Source organism: Nanorana parkeri, unplaced genomic scaffold (assembly GCF_000935625.1).
Source record: "Nanorana parkeri isolate BGI_ZX_2015 unplaced genomic scaffold, ASM93562v1 scaffold1282, whole genome shotgun sequence".
In the NCBI taxonomy this organism is placed as follows: Eukaryota; Metazoa; Chordata; class Amphibia; order Anura; family Dicroglossidae; genus Nanorana; species Nanorana parkeri.
In genome coordinates this window covers 173,304-194,826 of record NW_017307550.1, presented here as the reverse complement: position 1 = coordinate 194,826, position 21,523 = coordinate 173,304, and the positions used below count along the sequence as shown (strand labels likewise).

Here is a 21,523-nt window from a genome sequence, read left to right as displayed (position 1 = left end):
TTCTATACAGCATCTTGTGGACAGAGTTATCTGATGGCGCTTTTATATGACATAAGGTCTCCTGCCTCTGTTCCATCGCACACTTTCATGTGTTCCCACTCCTCATGTTTCATTCTCTGTATTGTAAAATAAATTAAAATTCCAACAATGAAACTGGAGTCATCTTGTAATGACCATGGGAGGTGTGCAGGTGTGGGAACTCCAACACCCAGTACTTGCAACCAAAGTCCCTGAGAAACAAAGGAAAGTATTAAGTGGTTTCACTTTCCAGCATATTCCATGAATTGAAATTTTAGTTCTGACCTTTTAACACAATGCAGCTTTGCATTGAGAGAATGTAAAATCGTTCTTTCAATGAGCAAATGCAACAAATAAACAACAAATCAACAATAAAGAAAATAGTCCTTCACACAATAACTTGTCATTGATCTTCAAAGTCTTCTTCTGTTCTGTTGTAGTGAAGTAATTTCTCATCCAGCCCATAACTTTCTATCAGGTGTGTGAGACTAATCTTTTTATTCTCCGTGGTTAAGGCTGTTTGGAGTTCATACAGCACAAGCTGACTTCCTTTTCTCCATTTTTCTATTAATGACTGTAATTCAGTCAGATTGTTCTATAAAGGGGAAAAAAAGAAGAACATTCAAAAGCAATGTAACACATTAGACATATACAGTGATCAAGAACTATTGTTTCCATTGTAATCAGCCTGCGCTATATACAGTAAACGCCCCGTTATCCGGCACCCACGGGGATTGGTAGACTCCGGATAAATGTAGTTTCTGGTTGCTTGAGAGTTACTATTAAAAATAGGTCTAACTAATACCATACCTCATACTACACCATACCGTAAACTCTGTATTGACTTCATATTAATATCAAAATGCAGTAATTAAAAGCAAATTAAGACAAATAGACACACTTTTCCACGATAATACATGCCGTGGAACAGTAGAACAGTGAGTACACAGGGATTTTTTTTTCTGGTTAGATGAGAGTTCTGGTTAGTTGAATACCGGAGAGAGTCTACTGTATTTAGAAATGGGATGTCAGGTATGGAAACACTTGGGCCTACTATGTGTTTGTTTGTGTTTATAGATTCAAATGTAGGTTGAAATAAACACACACACACACTAGATGAGAATAATAATAATAATAATAATGCTAACAATAATAAGAATAGAAAATAGCAACAGTGTATCTAGTGTGTATGCCCTTTTAACTCTTCCATCGTCAGAGTATCTTGTGCCTGTGTAACCAAAGTGATGTCAGTTTGTAGGCTAGAGCTGTTTTTATTTTGTCCTACAATCAGCAGCTTGCAGGGCACTTACCCGGGTAATAACCATTTCACTCCTCAACATTGTAGGCACGTTTTACATGGATTGCTATTCATCCTTATGGACTGCACCAACATGAAAAAAAGTGTGAAATGGCTCTAAAGGTGGGAGCGGAAATAAGACGGTCATCAGCTTGATAAAAAGGATCACAGAATGGCAGAGGGGGGGGGAGGTGGGGGGCTGTCACATTTTCCAATGACAACTGCCAATGGTAGCATTTCTCCACAGGTTGGGAAAATATCCTCACATTTCCTGTTGTCTCTAACAAGAACTACGGGACATTTCTACAAAAGGGGGAGACAGGCAGCAATAAAAGCAGAAAATTCTAATTCCTACTGATTTTATTCAAATCTAGAAAAAAAAATTGGTTGGAGTCCCAGCATATTGAACAATCAATGATTTTATAAAGGAACTCATGTGTGTGGCCAACCCTCATGATAATGTTATTCTCTATCAGACTTCATGTGTGTGGCCAACTCTCATGATAGTATTATTTGCTGACCTACCAGACTTCATGCGTGTGGCCAACTCTCATGATAGTGTTATTTTTTGGCCTATCAGACTACATGTGTGTGGCCAACTCTCATGATAGTGTTATTTTTTTGGCCTATCAGACTACATGTGTGTGGCCAACTCTCATGATAGTGTTATTTTTTTGGCCTATCAGACTACATGTGTGTGGCCAACTCTCATGATAGTGTTATTTCTGGCCTATACAGTGAACAGCAATCAAACTCAAATTGACCACTGATGTTACTCACAAATGCAAATTCAGCCCAAAGGTTCCTAAGCAACAAATTCGGGCTAGTACAGGTGTGGGATGGGAACTTTTGGCCTGAGGTAAAAACACAACCAATCTGCCATTGCATGATAGGGACAGTTTCCTCTTGACTAAAAAAGAAATGCCCGACACAAAGTGTGTCTGAGCTCCACAGTAATTGCCAGGTATGACAAAATATGGGTATTGTCTTAAAACACATGTGTCGGGTAGTGGAGATGGGGGAGAGGGAGTCACCAAGATTGATATGTAGATTAAGATGAAGTGGTGACACAGGATTGTTGAAAAAAGTACCCAGACTGGGGAAAGGGGAGAGGGTGGATTGTGATCAGATATACAGTATATATTTGCTCCTTTTTGATACTACAGTCCCAGCAAGGACATCTAATTAGGGATATGGTTTAATATAGATGGATATATAGAGATTATTCCTGCACCCAAATTCAGACCTTAAATCAGAGCAGGACCTGTAGTCAGTGACAGATGCTAAGGAAAAACACATAGCTAGCTGTTCCCTGCGACCACAGTACCTGACAGAGAGAAGTCCTCCAGTATCAACTTATGTTAGCTGCCAGCCTCATACATCTGCTTGTGATACAACTTTGCTTAAACACTGTCTGTCATTTTGTGCTTAAACACTGCCTGCAATGGCCTCTGCTGGTTACACTCCCATCTATCTGCTACTTCTCTTTAGCTGGTTGAAATGTGTTGCCAGTGGCACAAACCCAAGGTCATGAGCCGAGAGTGTATAAAAATGCATACTGAACTTACTCAGAGAAGTTTTGCACGGTTTCATTACAAAAACAATGGAAACCTTTGGTGCTCAGTGGGATTCAGATGTATTCTGGCCACTAAACACTTTGTAAGAAACACACATGGTAAGAAAGGTTCCCTGTTAAAGCAAAGTACATACAGAAAGTCACTCATTAGATTAAGCAGCACGTTCTCATATCATCTGCCAGTGTCTGGATTCACATTACCCTGCGATACACAATTATCTCTGTATTTAGTCATGTTACCTGCAGTAACTAGGTACAGAGCAGCTGAGAGCACTCATATCCCCATGCAACTGTTTGATATAAAGTCACAGGGATAAACACAAAAGGCCCCAAACACATATTTGTGATGGCTCATTGGACAATGGTAGTATGAATTTAAAACATATAATGGGATTTACATTTTGCTGAATGCTCTTACTTCCTACCTGACTGATCTGATTTCACCAATATGCACCATAAAATGTTTGTAATCACATTTGAAGAATTGAAAATCACTGATGAGATCACGTTTTGCCCACTGACAATTTTAATCTTATAACCTAAAATGATAGCTGAGGTTGCACATTACCTTAGATCGATACAATTTAACCATTTTTACTCTCCTTAGAATTTCTTCCTTCTCTTCGATGCGCTTTAGTAACCTTCTTTTCTCTTGGAGAAAATCTTGCTGGCTGGTATACCTACGAGTGACTGGTGTGGAGGCTCCCACTGATGGCAGATGTTCTGAAAGCCTGGTATCTGCAGATGAGATAACAGTATGTGTGTGTGCTGTGGAGGCTCTCTGAAGATCCTGAGGAGGTGAGGGATTGCTGGCACACTGTGATGGAACGTTACTCTCTTCACAATCAATTTTCAGACGTTTGGCCACTGAACATGGTGAAGTAAAAGATCTTCGCATTTTTCTGAGCCTCTCTCGAAGGGTGGCACTCATGGGCTATAGAACAAACATGAAACAATAAGTGACTGCCAATCTGCATAATAGGCATGCTTTTCGAGAAAGTACAGCTGAATATTGTCCAGTAATAAGATGGATATAAAAATATGAAATTCTTGGCTGGCGCAGTGGCTACTGATTCTGCTTCCTATCCCGGCCAGGTCACTATCCGCAAGGAGTTTGCATGTTCTCTTTGTGGTTGTGTGGGTTTCCTCTGAAGCAAAAAGAACAAACGTGTGGGCGCAAAGCTGAAGGGGCTATAAGACTAAGTGAGACATTGTGAAAGATAAAACAGAAGGAGATGTAGCACTTACTTTGAGTGGATCTCAGGACCAGATGGGGGCCGGTCTGTGGGGAGGATCGTGAAAAACCGAGGTGTGTATTCAATGAGGACTGGTATGCTGCCTGAGGCTGTTCATCTCGAGGAGGGAAGTGATGGTGAGAAGAGAGAGGGATGGACGGGGGAGTGGGTAGTGGCACACAAATTTAGTCCGTGTCACCGCTGCTGTGATGGGGAGTGCAGGCGATGTGCGGGGTGGCGTCTGGCTGGGCTGCTGTGGCTGCAGGTGGAGAGGCTTGATCTGTGTGTGGACCGAGACTTGGCCAGTGCCCAGGCCGTGATGATGATGTTGGATGAAAGGGCGGCCGGGATGAAGGTGGGGTAAAGGTGGTCAGGTCAGTATAGTCGTGGGTGGAGGTTCGGGAGCAACGCGTTTTGAGGATACACCACTTCTATTGAGCTTGATAAAGAGGTTGTATCCTCGAAACGCGTTGCTCACCATGACTTCCCTCTTGAATGAACAGCCTCAGGTAGCATACTAGTCCTCATTGAATACACACCTCGGTTTTTCACGATCCTCCCCACAGGCCGGCCCCCATCTGGTCCTGAGATCCACTTAAAGTAAGTGCTACATCTCCTTCTGTTTTATCTTTCACAATGTCTCACTTAGTCATATAGCTCCTTCAGCTTTGCGCCCACACGTTTGTTCTTTTTGCTCCATAAGCACAGGTACTCCTCCTGTCTCCAAGGGCCGCAGGCTAGGTAGAGCTACTAAATTCATTTCTCCAGGTTCAATCCGAGAGTCCGTGCTAATTTTGGGTTTCCTCTGGGGAATCCGGTTTCCTCCCACACTCCAAAGACATGCTGGAAGGTTAATTGGCTCCTGTCTAAATTGGCCCGCTATGTATGCATGTGAGATAGGGACCTTAGATTGTAAGCTCCTTGAGGGCAGGGTCTGTGAATGTGTCACTATGTAAAGCACTGCATAAATTCTCGGAGCTATATAAAATACCTGTGATAAATAATAAATAAATAACCCAAAGATATTTGTGTACTCCATATACAATACACAATGCATATACACAACCACATTCCTATTTCCATTAAAGTGATATTACAGTCAAAAGGGTTTTAGGCCTTGTTCACATCAAATGCCGAGCAGATCCGGTCAGGTTTCTGCACACGCACGCTAGTCTTTTAAATGCGCTTTTTTGTATGCGTTCCAGGCTCTTTTTGGTAAAAAATTTAAAAAAAATGTAAGTTTAAAATGGGCTTTCAGTGCGTTCCAGGCATTTGCAATGCGTTTTTGATGCGTTCCAGAGCAGGTAAAATAGGGCCTGCTGCAGTTTTTTCCCCTGCTCTGGATCTGCTCTGCAACTGCACGCTGCGATGTGAACTGGAGCAAAAAATAACATTGGAATACATTGGACGCAGTTTTGATCCGGTCTGCAACTGATCTGCTCTGGATCTGCTCCGCGCTTGGTGTGAACAAGGCCTTACACTATTCCAAACAAATGTAAAATTAAAAAAAATACTGTAAAACATGAGATAAATATCTCATGAACAACAGTAAAGTCAATTCACCAAAAATGTAATTAGCACATGGCTGGGGCAGTTGGTATTTGCAGCCTGTGGCAGTGTGCATGTGTTTACAACCACCAATTTGAGACAATAGAATTATTTGAGAACATATTGCCTGAGTATAAGTCCATCCAAAAGAGGATGCATAGAACAATGGCATCCTCAAGGCAGGAATAAATAAACAATGAAAAAGTGTTTTTTACATATTTTTAATGTTATGGGCGCAATTGACTGCACCCATTTGCCTTTTTTTTTTTTTTACTTGAAATAACCCCCCAAAAAGTGAAAAAATAAAGCCTAAATCATGATATAAATACAGTATGTTTTAAAGAAATATCTAAGATTCTAGTGAATTGTATACTTTGTCTAGGTGCAAAAGACAAAAACTAAAAAAGTTATACTCACCTGAACCGTTGAGCTGGCTTGTTCTTAGACTGGTCCTTCCCCCTCCTCTGCAGTGGTTTAACATCCCATAAATCATTATGTTTTAGCACTTAGACAAAAATGAGCAGTTAACCCTTGCAGTGTAGGGGCAGACCCACAGCAAGGGTTAATAAAAGTTTTGCCCGGAGTGCTTAAGAGTTAAATAACACGAGTGATTTTGCCTCACGTGGGGGGCAAGTGTCTAGGACTACAGCTAACGATTATTTTCATAATCGATTAGTTGCATGATTATCTTTTCAACTAATCGATTGGCTTCTTTAAAAAAAATCTACCCCCCTCCCCCCCCCACTAACCAATAATGAGAATAGTTGCCAACTATTCTCATAATCGATTATCGATTTAATCCATTCATTATTGCAGGCCTACAAGTGTCTCACTGCACACAATATTCAGACATTGTAGATACATATGGGCACCCTAGTGATACCAGCTTCTTCTCATTGTTCTGGGCTCATCATACTGGGCTTCAATCATTCAGTGGGGGAAAGAGGTGACACGCCACTACAGCCCTCACAAGGTCCCCACTAAAGGTGTCTTCCAGTTTTTAGAAAAAGTGGAAATCCCCTTTAACATAACATTGAACATCTTAAATCCAGTTCTAACATGAGAGCTCTAACAGTCACATTGTTAATCTTCACCATGTGTTTAGCGACAGCTTGTAATTTATGATGTGACCCTTTAACAGTTACAAAGTTTTATACTTTGGAGGATTTCTAACATAGTGTATTTGTTAGTCAGTCATTTGAAAACTGAAGTCTGCCTAGAGGTCTTGTCAAATCATTACCTAGGGCCCCAGAAAACAAGATGATTGTTTCAGTATGTGAAATGCAGAAGTTGAATGACTCATTTAAGAAATTCTCAGGATCATGAAATAAGACATGTATATAGATGTACACAAGTTACACAGATACTTCTGTATTTAGTCAGGGTAGTTTATCAAATAATAAGGGGCAACGATTTCTGCCCCCTCTCCTACCCCGGAGCACTCTCAAGATCATATAGTCTACTAATGATTTATGAGCTAGAAAGAAAAAATGTGAACAATACTATTCCAGGTGAATTGAACATCTACTATATAGCGTGTGGTGTGTTATGATTCTACACAACATACATTTAAGTTCCCTAATATCTATCATCAGTGAATGAAATCTGCTAATGTTCATATTCTCTGTCTTTTGCAAGCAGCTCCCCAGACAATCTGATGTCCCATAAAATGTCTTTCCCGGGCACGGTGAGTTATATTATATCCAAAGCCAAAACTTTTTTTTTCTTTCATTTTAGGGTAGGGAAGTGTCAGGTTTTTGTTACCATCTAAGTAGAGCAGCAACTAATGATTATTTTCATAATAGATTAGTTGGCCGATTATTTTTTCGATTAATCGTATAAAAGAAAATGAAATAAATATCATCCTTAAATTGAAAATAAAATACACAAATGCCGTGTTACAAACAAAGTTTACATCAGAATAAAACTGCATGCACAATTTTTTGCAGTCGCACTGCACTGGAATGCAGGGCATTGCGGTACGATGCGTTTCAGTGCGGGCGATCACACTGTGGATGGGAGGCGCGATTGGGGTGCCATTGAAATGAATGGCACTGCAAAGCACCTCCCGTAGCAAAATTTGTCAGGCCGAAACCGAAAATTACTTTTATCCTACCTTTTATAATTAGTTTTTATTACGGTAACTGTATTGTAAGCACATGGCACTGGCATATCTTCAGCCAGGGAATGACAGCTGCCAGTGGCAAGATTCTGCAGACAGCAGCTGGCTGCAAATACAGTAGGTAGTGGGCTGGTGCAATAGCAGGTGCCTGTGCCCTCCTCCGAGCGTGGAGGAGAGAGATAGGGGATTCAACCAACTAATCAAAAAATTAGAATAGTTGACAACTATTCTCATCATCGCTTTTTTGATTAGTTGGTTGCAGCCCTACATCTAAGTCCGATTGGGGGAATTCTCTCTCACTTCCTGTCTTGTAGGCACAACAAATGAGAGGAAATCTCTCCAAAGCGAGAGGAATCTTCTGTTAGATAGTTGTCACCAGAACAGGTTTCTCTACTACAAGAATTCCTCTCTAATTTTATTTTGGTGAAAGTGAATCCATCTAACAAGGACACATACAACAATAAAAACCTGACAGATGTTCTAATGTCTCATCCCTCCAAAACTCCAGAGATAAAAAGATCCCTCTAGTGCAGTGGTTCCAAACCTGGGGCACATAAGACATTAATTCAGGAATAATAGTAGGCTAGGCAGCCTGGCCATGCAGGGTCATTTGTTTTCATGGTGCAGGTAGCCTTGCCATATGGCGTCATTGGTTAGTATGGTGCTGGTGGTTGGTCAAAACCATGCTGTGCAAACCAGTTGCCTGCATTCTAGCAACCAATGACACTGTATAGCTCAACCATATACACTCTAGAAACCGATGACAATGCATCGCAGGGTGGCAGATGTAGAAGATGAGGGTGGAGTAAAGAAGGATGGAATCGAAAAGAATAGGAGGAGACACCAACTTATGAATGAGTTAGGGCGCAGGGGAGGAAGAGGAGTAGACGCACACATTGAAGAGTGCGTGAAAACGGCACAGGTCACACACACTAAAGAGGGAATACTGCTGCACTCCAGTACTGACCAATACAAATGCCAGTGTCTTTCAACCCAATAAATGCAGTTTTGTGTGCCACTATTAGCCCTGCCCCCTCTAATGGAAGTGTCATTAATTACACATTTGTGCAGCCTGAAATCTTCTTGAATTCTGTATGTGAGGGACTTGTGTAGCTCTATTTCTGTAGACTCACACCTACCAGACAGTGCCTACTACCAATGTATAAAGGTACACTTTCAGAATGTACTCATTCACAGCAAGTGAGTCATTTCCCCAAAAATGTAAGAGCTACTTACTTGTTTAGCGGATATATTGTTTTGAGGATCTGGGGAGCCAAGATACATTTGGGGACTGCTAAGACTCAAGGAGTCTGTTGAAGGTACATCCATTGCTGCGTGAATCTCAGCTTTCTTGCTAGAAATAAAAGATAAGAAGCAAACAGAATATAAATAACTCTCCTAGCTAACACAAGCCAAATCTTTTTTCCCCATTTTTGGATGGGTTAGAAACCTAGCAGGACACTCTAGCCCAAACACTTCATTCTATCAAGAGGTCAAATATTTATTAAAACCCAGAAGCAGAGTGATGGGAGGTGAATGGAAGCCATACCAATAGCATGATCAGATATAATATATCAGACAGCTGACTCTATGTGCGTATTATTACCGACTAAATTTATAAGCTGATGTACGCAGGCATTTCATTTCATTGAGTTGCATTACTTCCCCATACAAGCCAAGTAAGTGCAAAAGCAGCCCAATATAACTGGGAAGCAGCTCAAAGAAACGCATTGAGTAACATGAAGAGCAAATTAAAATCAAGTAGAAGCACCCGAAAACATTCTGCATTTGTGTGGTTTCTAATGTCCATGTAGCTGGGCCTTAAGGCTAACCCCTGATGTGATACTACAAGTCTCAGCATGGTAAGCCCTAGGTGTCATCCTTAGCTTGCGCCCTCATGCTCTTGTGCCACTACAAGTCTCAGCACATCCATAGGCAGAGAGCGGTATACTCTGATGACACCTGCAGTTCCAAAACTCCTGCAGAAGAATGCCACTTCTAGAAAGCGTGCGTCTACAAATTCCAGCACACAAACTGTGAAAATCAACCCAAAGTACAGCAATACCTGAGCACTAGGGGCTTGCTGCAAAACGAGTTCACCTGAGACCACGCAAAACTCTCAGTGGCCACCTGACTGGCTAATACAATTTAGTTATTTCCACAAATACAGAATACACTACGCTTAGGGCCCATTCACACTATGGCATGCGTTACTGCAACGTACAATCACATGCATTGGTACAATGCAGCACCATTCATTTGAATGGCATGCCAAAGTGCACTGCCAAACACACACTATGTAACTATGTATGGATGTTACATTCCTGTTACAGACCAAGGGATTCATTTAGTAAAGGAGTAAAGGCTTTTTTTTAGCAAAGTGAATATTATTGAATCTTTGTATACTTCAAATACCCAATCATGTGCTAGCACAATTTCTCTTCTATGTACACTTGTTTGATGTGTTGCAGTGCATTACTGCATGTGTGTGCTGGATTGTATGCTTGTATTGTACTTTATGCACATTAACATACATTGGATTGGGGCAGCCCATTCATTTTGAATTGGCTGCTATTCCATTATAATACATATTTCAACAACTATGAACCGTTTCATTGTCCATGCAACAAGCCCCGATGGATAGACAGTTCAGATCTGTGTATTGCGCTGTGCTGCCTGGGTGCCATTTGTTTAGCTTTGTGAGTTAAAGTGGCGCATGGTAAAACATGTTACCATAACATAGTAGTGGGAATGGGCCCTTCATTTCCTTAACCCCTTGCGCTGGCTCATTAAAAGTTATTCAACGAAGGGACCCTGGGATGAGCTTTCCCATCATGTGATCGCAAGATAGTCCCTGGTTTCCGATTGTAAGCAGTGACCAGGAGAATTTGGAGGCAGCTTGGTTACTGTGCTGGGAGAAGGGTTGCCACCTGTCCCGAATTCACATGGACAGTCTGGGTTTTGAATCCCGTATGTGCTGTGTCTGGGATTCAGCTGGCCTGAAGACCATAAACAGCACATACAGGACTCAAAACTCAGACTGTCCAGGTGAATATGGGACACGTGGCAACCCTAGCTGTGAGCATGATGAGAGGCACATATGCAATGGCCAGGTGTTAAAGGAGAACTATGAGGTCAGGCCTTTTCCCCATAGTTCTCCTAAGGGTAACGGGAGGACACAAACTAGCGTCCTCCCATCACCCTAAGCTTAGTATACTGAGACGCTGCAGCTGAAGCGGATCCTGACAATTATCTCTGGATCCACCCAGCTGTGTGAGTGATAGCTGGCTCTGCCTATCTAGAGGCAGAGCCAGCTGTACCCGCCCCCTCCCACGTCCGTTCCGCCAGTCAGCGATGAAGGATCGGAGCGGGGAGGGGGGAATCGAGTCCCTCCCCTGTCACGGCTCTCTGCCGGCACAGAATCGAGAGGTGAGCGAGCGCCGGTATGTGTTCGCTCACTTCCCGATCTACTGAGCCGACCTGTGACAGTTTCATTGTCACAGGTCGGCTCAGATTATGAGGCTTTAAAGGAGAACTATGGAGGTGAGTGATTTACACTCATCCTCATAGTTAGAGCCGACCTGTGACAATGAAACTGTCACACATCGGCTCTATTGATAGGAAAGTGAGCAAACACATACCGTCACTCGCTCATTTCTCCATCATGTCCCTGTAAGGATCAGTGAATGTCAGTCACCGCTCCACGCAGGGATTCCCCCTCCAGTGTTGACTGAAGGAATGGACAGGGGAGGTGGCAGGCACTGCCTCTAGATAGTCAGACTCTCCTGCAATCAGCCAGCTGGGTGGATCTGACAGTATTGTCAGGATCCGTCCAAGCTGCGGCGCTCTCAGTATGTAGCAGGCTATAGCCGGCGATATACTGAGCTGTGGGTCACTGGAGGAGGTTAGTATATGTCCTCCCGTGACCCTAAAGAGAACTATGGAATAAAAAGGTTACTCATAGTTCTCTTTTAAAGCCAACCTCTGTAGTGGTGCATATATGCATGTGTGAGCTGGTCGGGAAGGTGTTTAAAGTGCATCTCCAGGCAAAACCTTTTAGATTTGGATGGAGTTGAGAAATGTTAGATCCTCTGTCACGTTTTTATTGCTGCCTGCGTCTCCTTTCAGGAGATCCACCCCTTAAGAAAGGGATTTCTCTCACTTTGGGTAGTTTGCTTCTAACATCCTGTTGTGCCTCTGGGACAGGAAGTGAAGGGAAATTTCACTTCATGTCCCTGAGACAAATAAAAATAAACTGACAAACGGTTTTGCATACAACATGAAGTAAAAAATAGTTTTCACTATACACACACATTAATGTATTCAAAGTCAACAGCGATTTACCGCATTTACTAACATTTGCAAACTAAGCAGCCTCTTCTACTTTAGTAAACCATGACCGGTATATAAAAGGTGAGCAGTGAACCCCATACCCTTTCCTCTATTAATGACATTCGTTTTCAGAGCCACCTCGTACTATAACACAGCACAGTCCCCCCTCCTCGGAGTGCAGCACCTTCTTTGTACCGGTCCTTATCACTCCACTGTACCAGCAGATCTCCTCCTCAGTACTCACTGTCTCCACACTTCCGTGTTCTGGTGCTGCCGGTCACATGACCCGGCTTCCTCCAATCAACGCCCCCGCTCTGTAGCTCTGTTGGTCTCGGCTTTTCCATGGCAGCAAACAAGAATGAAAGAAGTAAACACATCGTTTCTCTCGCTGCAATTCCTATTCATTCAGTAAAAATAAGGATAAAAGTGAGATACATAGTACAAATAAATACGAATAATGTCTGCCCACATTTTCCATTTAATAGAGGGCACACCACATCTTAACCACTTGCTGAGCCATTTCTTACTATTTGCGCACACAAATGATAAAATCTGAATTTGTGGCTAGAAAACAGCTTCAAACCTCCAAACACTGATATATTTTCTGAAAGCAGAGGCCCTGTAGAATAAAAAGATGCTAGTTGCATTTTTTTATGTCACATGGTATTTGCGCAAAAAACTTATTTTTAGGATAAAATACACTAAAATTAAATGAATTGCACAGAAACAAAAGACTACCCAATTTTCTGGGTAAAATATAAAAGACGGGGTCACGTTGAGTAAATAGATTCCAAACATGTCAAGCCTTAAAATTGCGTGCGTCCGTGAACCCGCAAAACTCTACAATATGCAATATTTCTCATAGGTGACGCTTTAAACGCTTTTACTCATCAGTTTAGTGTTAACAGTGATTGATGGCCCTAGAATGATTGCTCTCATTCCGACGTTCGCGACAATCTGTAAGATGTGTGGCGCAATTTTGTTTTTTGCACGTAGGCGCATCCAACGCTTGTTTGCGTTCTATGTGCATGCACATGGGGGGCTTTAAAAAACTTTTTTGCATTCTTTTTTTTTGTTAATATGTTACTTTCATTTTTACAATTTTTTTTTTACACCGAACCTTATTGCTATCACATAGGGGACTAAGAAGTGCCCTATATAATAACAAAAATTATGTGACAGGTCCTCTTGATTGAGACATCAGAGGTCTTTCAGATCCCTAATGTCACCTAGGGACCCCAAAGAAGCTGATAAAGCAGAGATCTGCTGTGCCAGCTTCTTCTCCTGGATAGGAGCCAGAGAATGTGCACAGTGACACCGGAAGTGATGTAATACACATCACTTCCGGGTCCAGTGATCGGAGGAGAGATCAGTGGCTAGAAGCCGCTGATCTCCTTCCGATCCATCAGGGGAGACCCGCCATGCCGGTCACATGCCCGCACGGGGGACATCGGAAACCGGGAAGCCGGCGGCGGTAGAGGGAGGGGACACACAGCGCCGCACCGTACAAGCAATCTGGTGCCTGTACAGACGCCGGATCGTTTGTACAGAAACAGCAATCAACTGCTGTTTAAAGCGGTACCAAGAACACGGCTGCAGTAAAACTGGGATGGAGGTTCTATCCCCCTGGTACCCAAGACGCAGTCCGCCATGTCTTGGGACGGATCCGCCACCTGTTGGATGTCTGTGCATTTTGCAGAGCAGTAATGGGGAGCCAGGGCTGAACACTCTCATCATTTAGGCACCCAGCAGTTCTTCCGTTGATCTCCATCCGACAGCGCCAGTATATAATCAGGTAATGGCTGGTTAAATTTCACTGCCACTGCCCTGACCACTAATATGGGAGGGGGTGTTAGGAGTAAATTTTACTGCCACTGCACTAACAACCAATGGATTACGGTAGGTTAAAAAACACTGTCACCCACCACCTGGGGGGGTTATTATTGCATCAACCTGCACCATAGCTGGAGGTTATTTACTACATCCACTGACACCAATGCTGGGGGATATTATTGTGGTCACTGCCAGCAGTGCTGGAGGTTATTTACGGCATACACTGTGACCATTGCTGGGGATTATTATTGCAGTCACTGACACCAATGTTGGGGGTTATTATTGTCGTCACTGACACAATTGCTGACTATTATTCTTGCAGTCACTGACACCAATGTTGGGGGTTATTATTGTGGTCAGTGAACACCAATGCACGGGGTTATTCTTGTGCTCATTGACACCAATGTTGGGGGGTTATTATTGCAGTCACTGACGCCAATGTTGGGGGTTAATATTGTCGTCACTGACACCAATGTTGGGGGTTATTATTTTTGGTCACTGAACACCAATGCAGGGGGTCATTATTGTGGTAATTGACACCAATGTTGGGGGTTGTTATTGTGTTAATTGACACCAATGTTGGGGGTTGTTATTGTCATCATTAACACTATTGCTGGGGGTTATTATTGCGGTAACTGACACCAATACTGGGGGTTATTATTGTGGTCATTGGCACCAATGTTGAGGGTTATTGTGGTCACCGACACTAATGCTGGGGTTTATTATTGCATCCACCAACATCAATGCTGGGGGTTACTATTGTGATCACTGACACCAATAATGACTCCAACTTTCTCTTTACAGGGCCTTCATGATACGTTGCAAGAAATGCAGCAGGACCAACATTTTCAGGTGTCTAGGTGCAATACAACCTGTTCATTTCGAATGGGTTGCCTAACTCAATGTAATGCACCTCAGCCCATCAACATGCACTGCTATTCTGCAGCCCTCTGGAAGTTTAGGGACTGTACTTGAGGCCCTCTAATATTTTCAAGTTCACCACCACTGGTCTAACCACTCTCCACTCTATCCAAATCTAAAAAACAAAGGTTTAGTCTTTAGCAGAATTTCGGTAGAACTGAAGTCTTCTAAAATCTTCAATCCTGCCCACGGTCCGCAATTCTTCCGCCAACTTCCTGGGTGTGCATGCCCAAAGCATGCCCACTCTCTGAGTTTGTTCCACACAGCCTCTGCCTCTAAATATAATCGACCACCTATTTGTGACCCGCTCCGCACGATTATTGCCTTTTGAGTTGTGAGCAAACTTTTACCGTGAAAATACAGAAGGTTAGGGAGAAATCCAACATTTTACAGTTGTAGCCTGAACTGGAATACTGTAACGGGGAAATTGTGCAATGGGGACACTTGTTCCTGTGATAACTGCTGAAGAGTAGATGTTTCATTCATTTATTCACACTTCCTGTTGTCAGTGAGTGAATGAATTAAAGGAAAGTAAGTGAAGGAAAATCTCCCAAATGAGACACAGACAACAAAAAACACTGACAAGCATTTTACCCATTCGCTGCTCTGTGTTTCTAAACTACTGTATAAAAGAAGCATTATGCCTAGAGATATGCTTTATGTTAATTTTGAATCTTCAGTTAACCTTTGACTTTCTTTTTCCTCTCTACAGCCAGATCTTAGGTGTGGAAGTACCTGATCTTTTATTGAGAGTCAACTGTCAAAAGCAATGGGTCAATGTCAAAATCCAAGGCCAGAGTTTGGAATTCAAGAAAGTCAATATATACAAAAAGTTCAAGACAATTAGACAAGATATGGCTTGACTAGACCAGAAAGATTCTCAACAGAGATGACAAGAAGAATACTTTTCCCTATGAACGGCATAAAATAATAACACTAGGGCTTTTATTTAAAGCTCAACAGCAGGCAAACAGCTAAATACATACCTGAAATATGCAAACGTGAACTGTGTCACCTAGAAAAGATTCTTAAGTCGTTCTTATCTGCCAAGCACTTCACTGAGTGAAATATGTAGGTTGTTATTGCTGAGAAATTCTGGAAAAAAATGGTTGCTTGGCGCTCAAGCTAATCCAATGGTTTAAATAATTCCTGGATACTAGGGGCCCAATCATTCCCAAATTAATGCAGATTAGAAAGTCTCTATATTTTGTCTCCTCATTCTAAACTACTTTTTTAGCACACCCTTGTCATGGGTCACTGTACATAAAATAATGGAGAAGACACTTCCTAGGGGTGAAACCACAAATAGTTCACAGTCAAACTAATAAAATATACTGTACAGAACTGCTCACCTTATTGTAAGGCTGGGTTAGGGTCTGTGTCAATAGGCTTTTGTTCTCTTCAAGCATATTTTGCATCCCCATACATACCTATGGGAATCCAGAACCTGCCTTAAACAGGTCAAATGAAGGTCAGTAGGAGGTCAATTATAGGTTAAATGCACCTATCAATATATTCTGAAAGATCTGATACCATTAACACAAGGCCACAGCCCATCGGCACAGGCCCTAACTCTGTTCAACAGCAGACACGTTTGCATAGAGATGGTTTTCATTATGGTGTAAGGTTTTTAACCCTTATACTGATCTCCCTGAATAAATGATGTGGTGTGCTCCCTTAAAACACGTAGGAGCCCATAGAATGTATATTAGGGATTCATACCACACCGTATGGCCAGTAATTAAGTCCTAGTTGTCCCTGGTTCTTTGTGCATGTGAAGAGGACAGGCCAGCCACTACCCTACCCTGAAGTTTGGGGAAGCAGTGATGTGCAACCTGGAGCAGGTGGCGTTGAAAGCAAATCATGTAAGTGTTTTGTGTGATATGTGGGCACAATTATATAATGAGAAATGTTTAACAGTTTATGTATGATGCATGCATTTAATTCCCACACCAATACCACACTGATAAAGAAAGGAGACAGAATTCGTCCCAAACTCCCTTTCTGCCACCACCCTTTTGTGACTACTGGTGGGGTTTTCATTTTCCCAGTTCTCCCAGATCACTACTAACCATTGGTCTGGATTGGCCCCTGGATATGTAAACAGCCCCCTGTATAACATGCACTCAAGATCCAGAGTTTCCTCAGACACCAACAGGGTTATTCACAAGAGTTTGGAGAAGGCAGGATAAGTGAACAATCTAGGACAGCATAGCTGAACTGGAAAATGAGCTGAATGGGAGAATATTTCCAAATCAGCTATTTTGGCCTAGATTGTTCACTTCTCCTGCCTTCTCCAAACTCTTCATCCTTTTTATGAATTAACCCTGTAAATACTTGATTAGAGAATCAGGAAAAATGCTTAGCAGTACATTTAGATTAGACACGTTGATATACCTGACAAGTTTGCATCCATGCAGCCTTTTCCATTTGTTCATGTGTACTGTATCTCTTTGACCTTTTTGTTTTATGGTCAGAAAACATTGTTGTTGCTGTTAAAAAAAAAGAAGCTTCAACAAGCCTGCAGATATGGTCCAATGCTGGGCCATTTTGACAGTCAAAGCTCTGTCTCTTCTGGCTGATCACTACAATGGGCTTCCTTACTGGAAATAGAAATGTGTAGGAGGCAGACAGGAGAGGGCACACATGGTTCTCATTTTGGCCAACTGCTGCTGAATTGGCCAACACTGGATCCATGGGTGGCCCTACTGGAACCACCCAGTCCAACAAAATGTCAAAGGAGACAGTGGAAAATTGTCTTATGAGCGTTGTTTTTTTTTACGTTTTACAGAAAATTGTAATGTGTATGTCCAGCTTTAGGCACTCTGAGAAAGTGATGAAACTTTATATTAGAATGGTTAATCGTTCAGCCCAGTCTGCTGGCTTTGTGAAGCTGCTGCATCTTTTTGAGGCATTTTACGTCTACAACTATCCTTACCTATAGAAGTCACACTTAGAGGGAATTTGGGAAAAAATGCAACATTTGGGATTTTTTTAAATGTATGTTTGCCCCATACATATATAATTACTAACATAAAATATGTAGTGTTTAAATATTAGGATACTTGGATAACATTATACAGTGTATATATTTATGTGATCTTTCCAAAATATAGATCTAAAAAGCATTTACGGAGTCTATAGCTCGACTTTTAAGTACGCCAGTCACACTGACTGAACACTTTCAATGGTATGTAAAACCACTTACATATCTTTACAAATTTCATGTTTTCAGACATTATAGTCAATAGACAAAAGACATTGGTTAATCTTAAAAACAGCCATGTACATGATTGTTGAAATAATGACGGAAAGAAGATAACATATGTAGAACAATAAATCTCCATCACGAAACAGAACATATAGATAGATGTTGTTGTCTCAGACATCAGAGTCTGATTACTTGTAGTGGAAGCCAGTCTAGCATGATGAGCTGTATATAGTTCAGTTTTAACTTGTCTGCAGATTATGACATGAATAATAGCATAATTGTTACTGATGTGATTATCACGTGGCGAAATGTAAAACTGCATGTGAAGAGATTTATTAAGCCCACAAAATATTTCACACAGCTACATTACAGTGCAAGAGAGAGCTCCAAGCAAAACAGATTCCCTCAAATATATTCTCAAAAAGTAACTATTTATGTTTGAGAATTTAAAAAAAGAAAACCAAGCTTAGCATTTATCATGTTGTTTTCTTTGTATGTTATATAACACTATGACAAAATGGATTGTTGTTTTCTACAGCCTTTGAACAGTCTCTGGCTGCTGATGGTCAGTGACATCCTGTGCATGGAAGCGATGATTTAAAGCTACAAGAGCCTCTCAGCCCCTAGTTCATGATCTTTAACCCCTGACATATCTGTCACATTCAGGAGGTCTTCCCGCATTTCCTGTTTTCCTGTCCCTGAGCTTGCATTCACACCTGAGTGACATGAAATATACACTTTTTAAGCGTATTTGTATAGCACTTTTTGTATGTTTTTGCATATTTTTACGTGCATTTTACGAGCATGCATAAAGTCGCTTGTTTTAATGAGCAGATTGCAGAACAGTGATGTGAATTGACAGATACACGTTCTACATGCATAAAAACATGCAAAAACAAACAAAAACACAGCAAACGCATGTTTTTGAGGTTTCCAGCGAGGTCTATGGGGCCAAGAAGCGCAGAATCTGCCAAAAATTAGCTCATGTACTTGCTCCAAGTGACGGGTGTTTTGCTACAAGCGACATGACGCTCAGATGTGAACATGGCCATAGCAATGAATTGGAATATTTTGGGGGCATTTTTTTCCAGCGATTTAGCAGAACAAAACAAAACGCTCCGTGTGAATGAGGGCTGACTGTCACTGGGACAGGAAAGCACAGGCAGCAAAACAAATATTGTCTGTAGTTCTAACCCTTCCCCATTCTGCTAACATTTGTTTTGGCTGTGACCCCATTGAAGACATTTCCTATCATTTCTTGTGCTGACAGGACACAAGGGAAAATGTCCACACCATAGTATAGCGGGAATGCGCGTCGCAGTGAAGCACATTCCCAGGTGTTTGTTTCCTGCATTTGCCGTGCATCCCCATTGATTTCAGTGGGTTCCTGGACGCACGACAAATGTGGGAAAGTAGTGCATGTTCCAAATTCTGCAACATGCATTTTTACCGACTGTGTTTGAGGTGCCATTATCTAGTAATGGCACCACTAGTGCGTTTTGGCATTTTATGCATTCCATGAATGTGAGTCAAGGCACGCAGTCTTTTTCCGCATTTGCGTCACGTTGACGGAACACAATGGTGTAAATAGGGACTATGGGGACATTTGGGACAGTAGAAAGTAGGGGACACTGATGGGAAGCTGACAGAGGCTGCAACCTTTTTCAACTCTCTCCAAAAACATTTTGGGCTGAAGATGCTCTGAATGTTGAACTCTAGACTAATATAAAAGACACAGATGAATGCAGCTCTGAAATCATTAATACATGATTAAATGTAGTTCAATATAAGCAGTATAGTACCTGGATTTGATCTGGTATCAGGCTCTTGCATTCCCTGTGCAGCAGAGCCGGTTAGAGGAAACAGCTGGACAATGAGCCAATAAGTTCATGTGAAGAAGCATGCTGATAGGAGGGGAAAGTAGAGTGACAAAGAGATGAGCTTACACTGTGCTGCTAGTCCTTTCATTGTCCAATCACAAGCATGACAATAGAGGGGCAAGATGAGCTGGGCTCAGAGCTAAGGGTTTGAATAATGCTGGCCATCAGACTAAGGACTTCTTGCAGCAGAAAAAAATACTGTGAGAAATTTTGAGACTGAAGTTGAATGTTGCACCAGTTAAAGGTTCAGGGGCAGACAAAGTAGAGCTTAATAATGAAGCAAATATAATTGTGAATGGTCTTACTTTAATTACTATTATTATCATTTAAGAGTGAATATTCAGATCCCTGTGTAAACCATTGGTGACTAGTTCTCTTTAAGTAATGTAAACACTGTATTATAATGTATTATTATAAGAATACTGTAATCTCATTTAATAGTACAGCCAAGGAGGCTTTCCTACAATTAAGTTGCCCTGCCTACATAATCTTTATAGTAGGTGGTCCTTCCAATCTCCTGTCCCTGCCTACAAGCTATACTAGTAAATTGTACTCTGACGCCATTATCCAATCTCTTTAAAAGTCCCTTTTCTTTCTAATTCAAAACACCATGCAAGCACATTTAAAAAATACAATGCAAAGCGAGTGTCTTATTTCACAAGAAGATCTACAATTTCACATCTTTCTTGCTGTGAACTTGTGGATTTCACCCAATGGCATGTGATATATCTTCCAGTATAATGCACACTCTGCAAATTTTTTCATGCTGGAGGCAGAAGGTGGAGTGTTAGTAAATGGTTCACCATCTGCTGCGGTCATCTTGGAGCTGCTCTATGTGGCTTTAGGCAATATTGTTGCTGGCAGCTGACTTCCAAACAACTCACTGCGACTTTGTTCTGACTTGTCTCCTGCCTTCGATAAAGATGCTATCGATAGAAATACTGTCTGTGTTCCTTCTACACTGAGAGGACAACAAAGCTTTGTTTAACCAGTGAGATCTCATATCAACTTACCACTTCAAATTTAATTTATTCAGTGCTATAGGACACCAATCTAGGACACCAAGGAGGACCCTGCAACTTAACTTGCCCTGCACACCCTACACTCTTGGGCAATGGTCTGCCCCTCTAATGTAATGTTATGTAGGAGGGCAAATACACATTCCACAGAGAAAAAACAACCCGGAATACCCTAGAAAGCTATTTTCACTGGTACAGTCTTTGCTGAAGATGGAATTGGGTTGTCCTCAATTCATATACTATCTCCCAGCAAATCCAGCATTGTCCTGCTGTGATCAGAGTTCTGCTGCAACACACCGGGTCCCACACCTCTATCTTCTTCCCTGACATCATTGGGAGTTAGCTGTCTTTTCCACTTTTGGGTAGCTGGCCTTTAATAATGTGCCACCAGCCCACCCTCCGGCTCCATCCACTGTTTGGAAGCTGATGCCTCCTGGGATACGTGATGTGTACATCCCAGGAGGCACCAAAAGCAGAGCACGTCATTCTTGCCTAGGTGAGCATAGAGGATGGGAGCAGGCAGGTGCGTGT

General features: G+C 41.9%; 1 protein-coding gene across 1 annotated transcript; it reads right to left on the bottom strand.

Moving 5' to 3' along the window:
• Positions 1–383: 383 nt before the first annotated feature.
• Positions 384–9,146, bottom strand: SFR1 (SWI5 dependent homologous recombination repair protein 1). Its single transcript, XM_018569072.1, has 3 exons — positions 9,033–9,146; positions 3,460–3,825; positions 384–613 (listed from the first exon to the last, which is right to left on the bottom strand). The coding sequence occupies exons 1-3, from the start codon at positions 9,123–9,125 to the stop codon at positions 422–424; spliced, it is 651 nt and encodes a 216-aa protein (XP_018424574.1). The 5' UTR covers positions 9,126–9,146; the 3' UTR covers positions 384–421.
• Between the last annotated feature and the right edge of the window lie 12,377 nt (positions 9,147–21,523).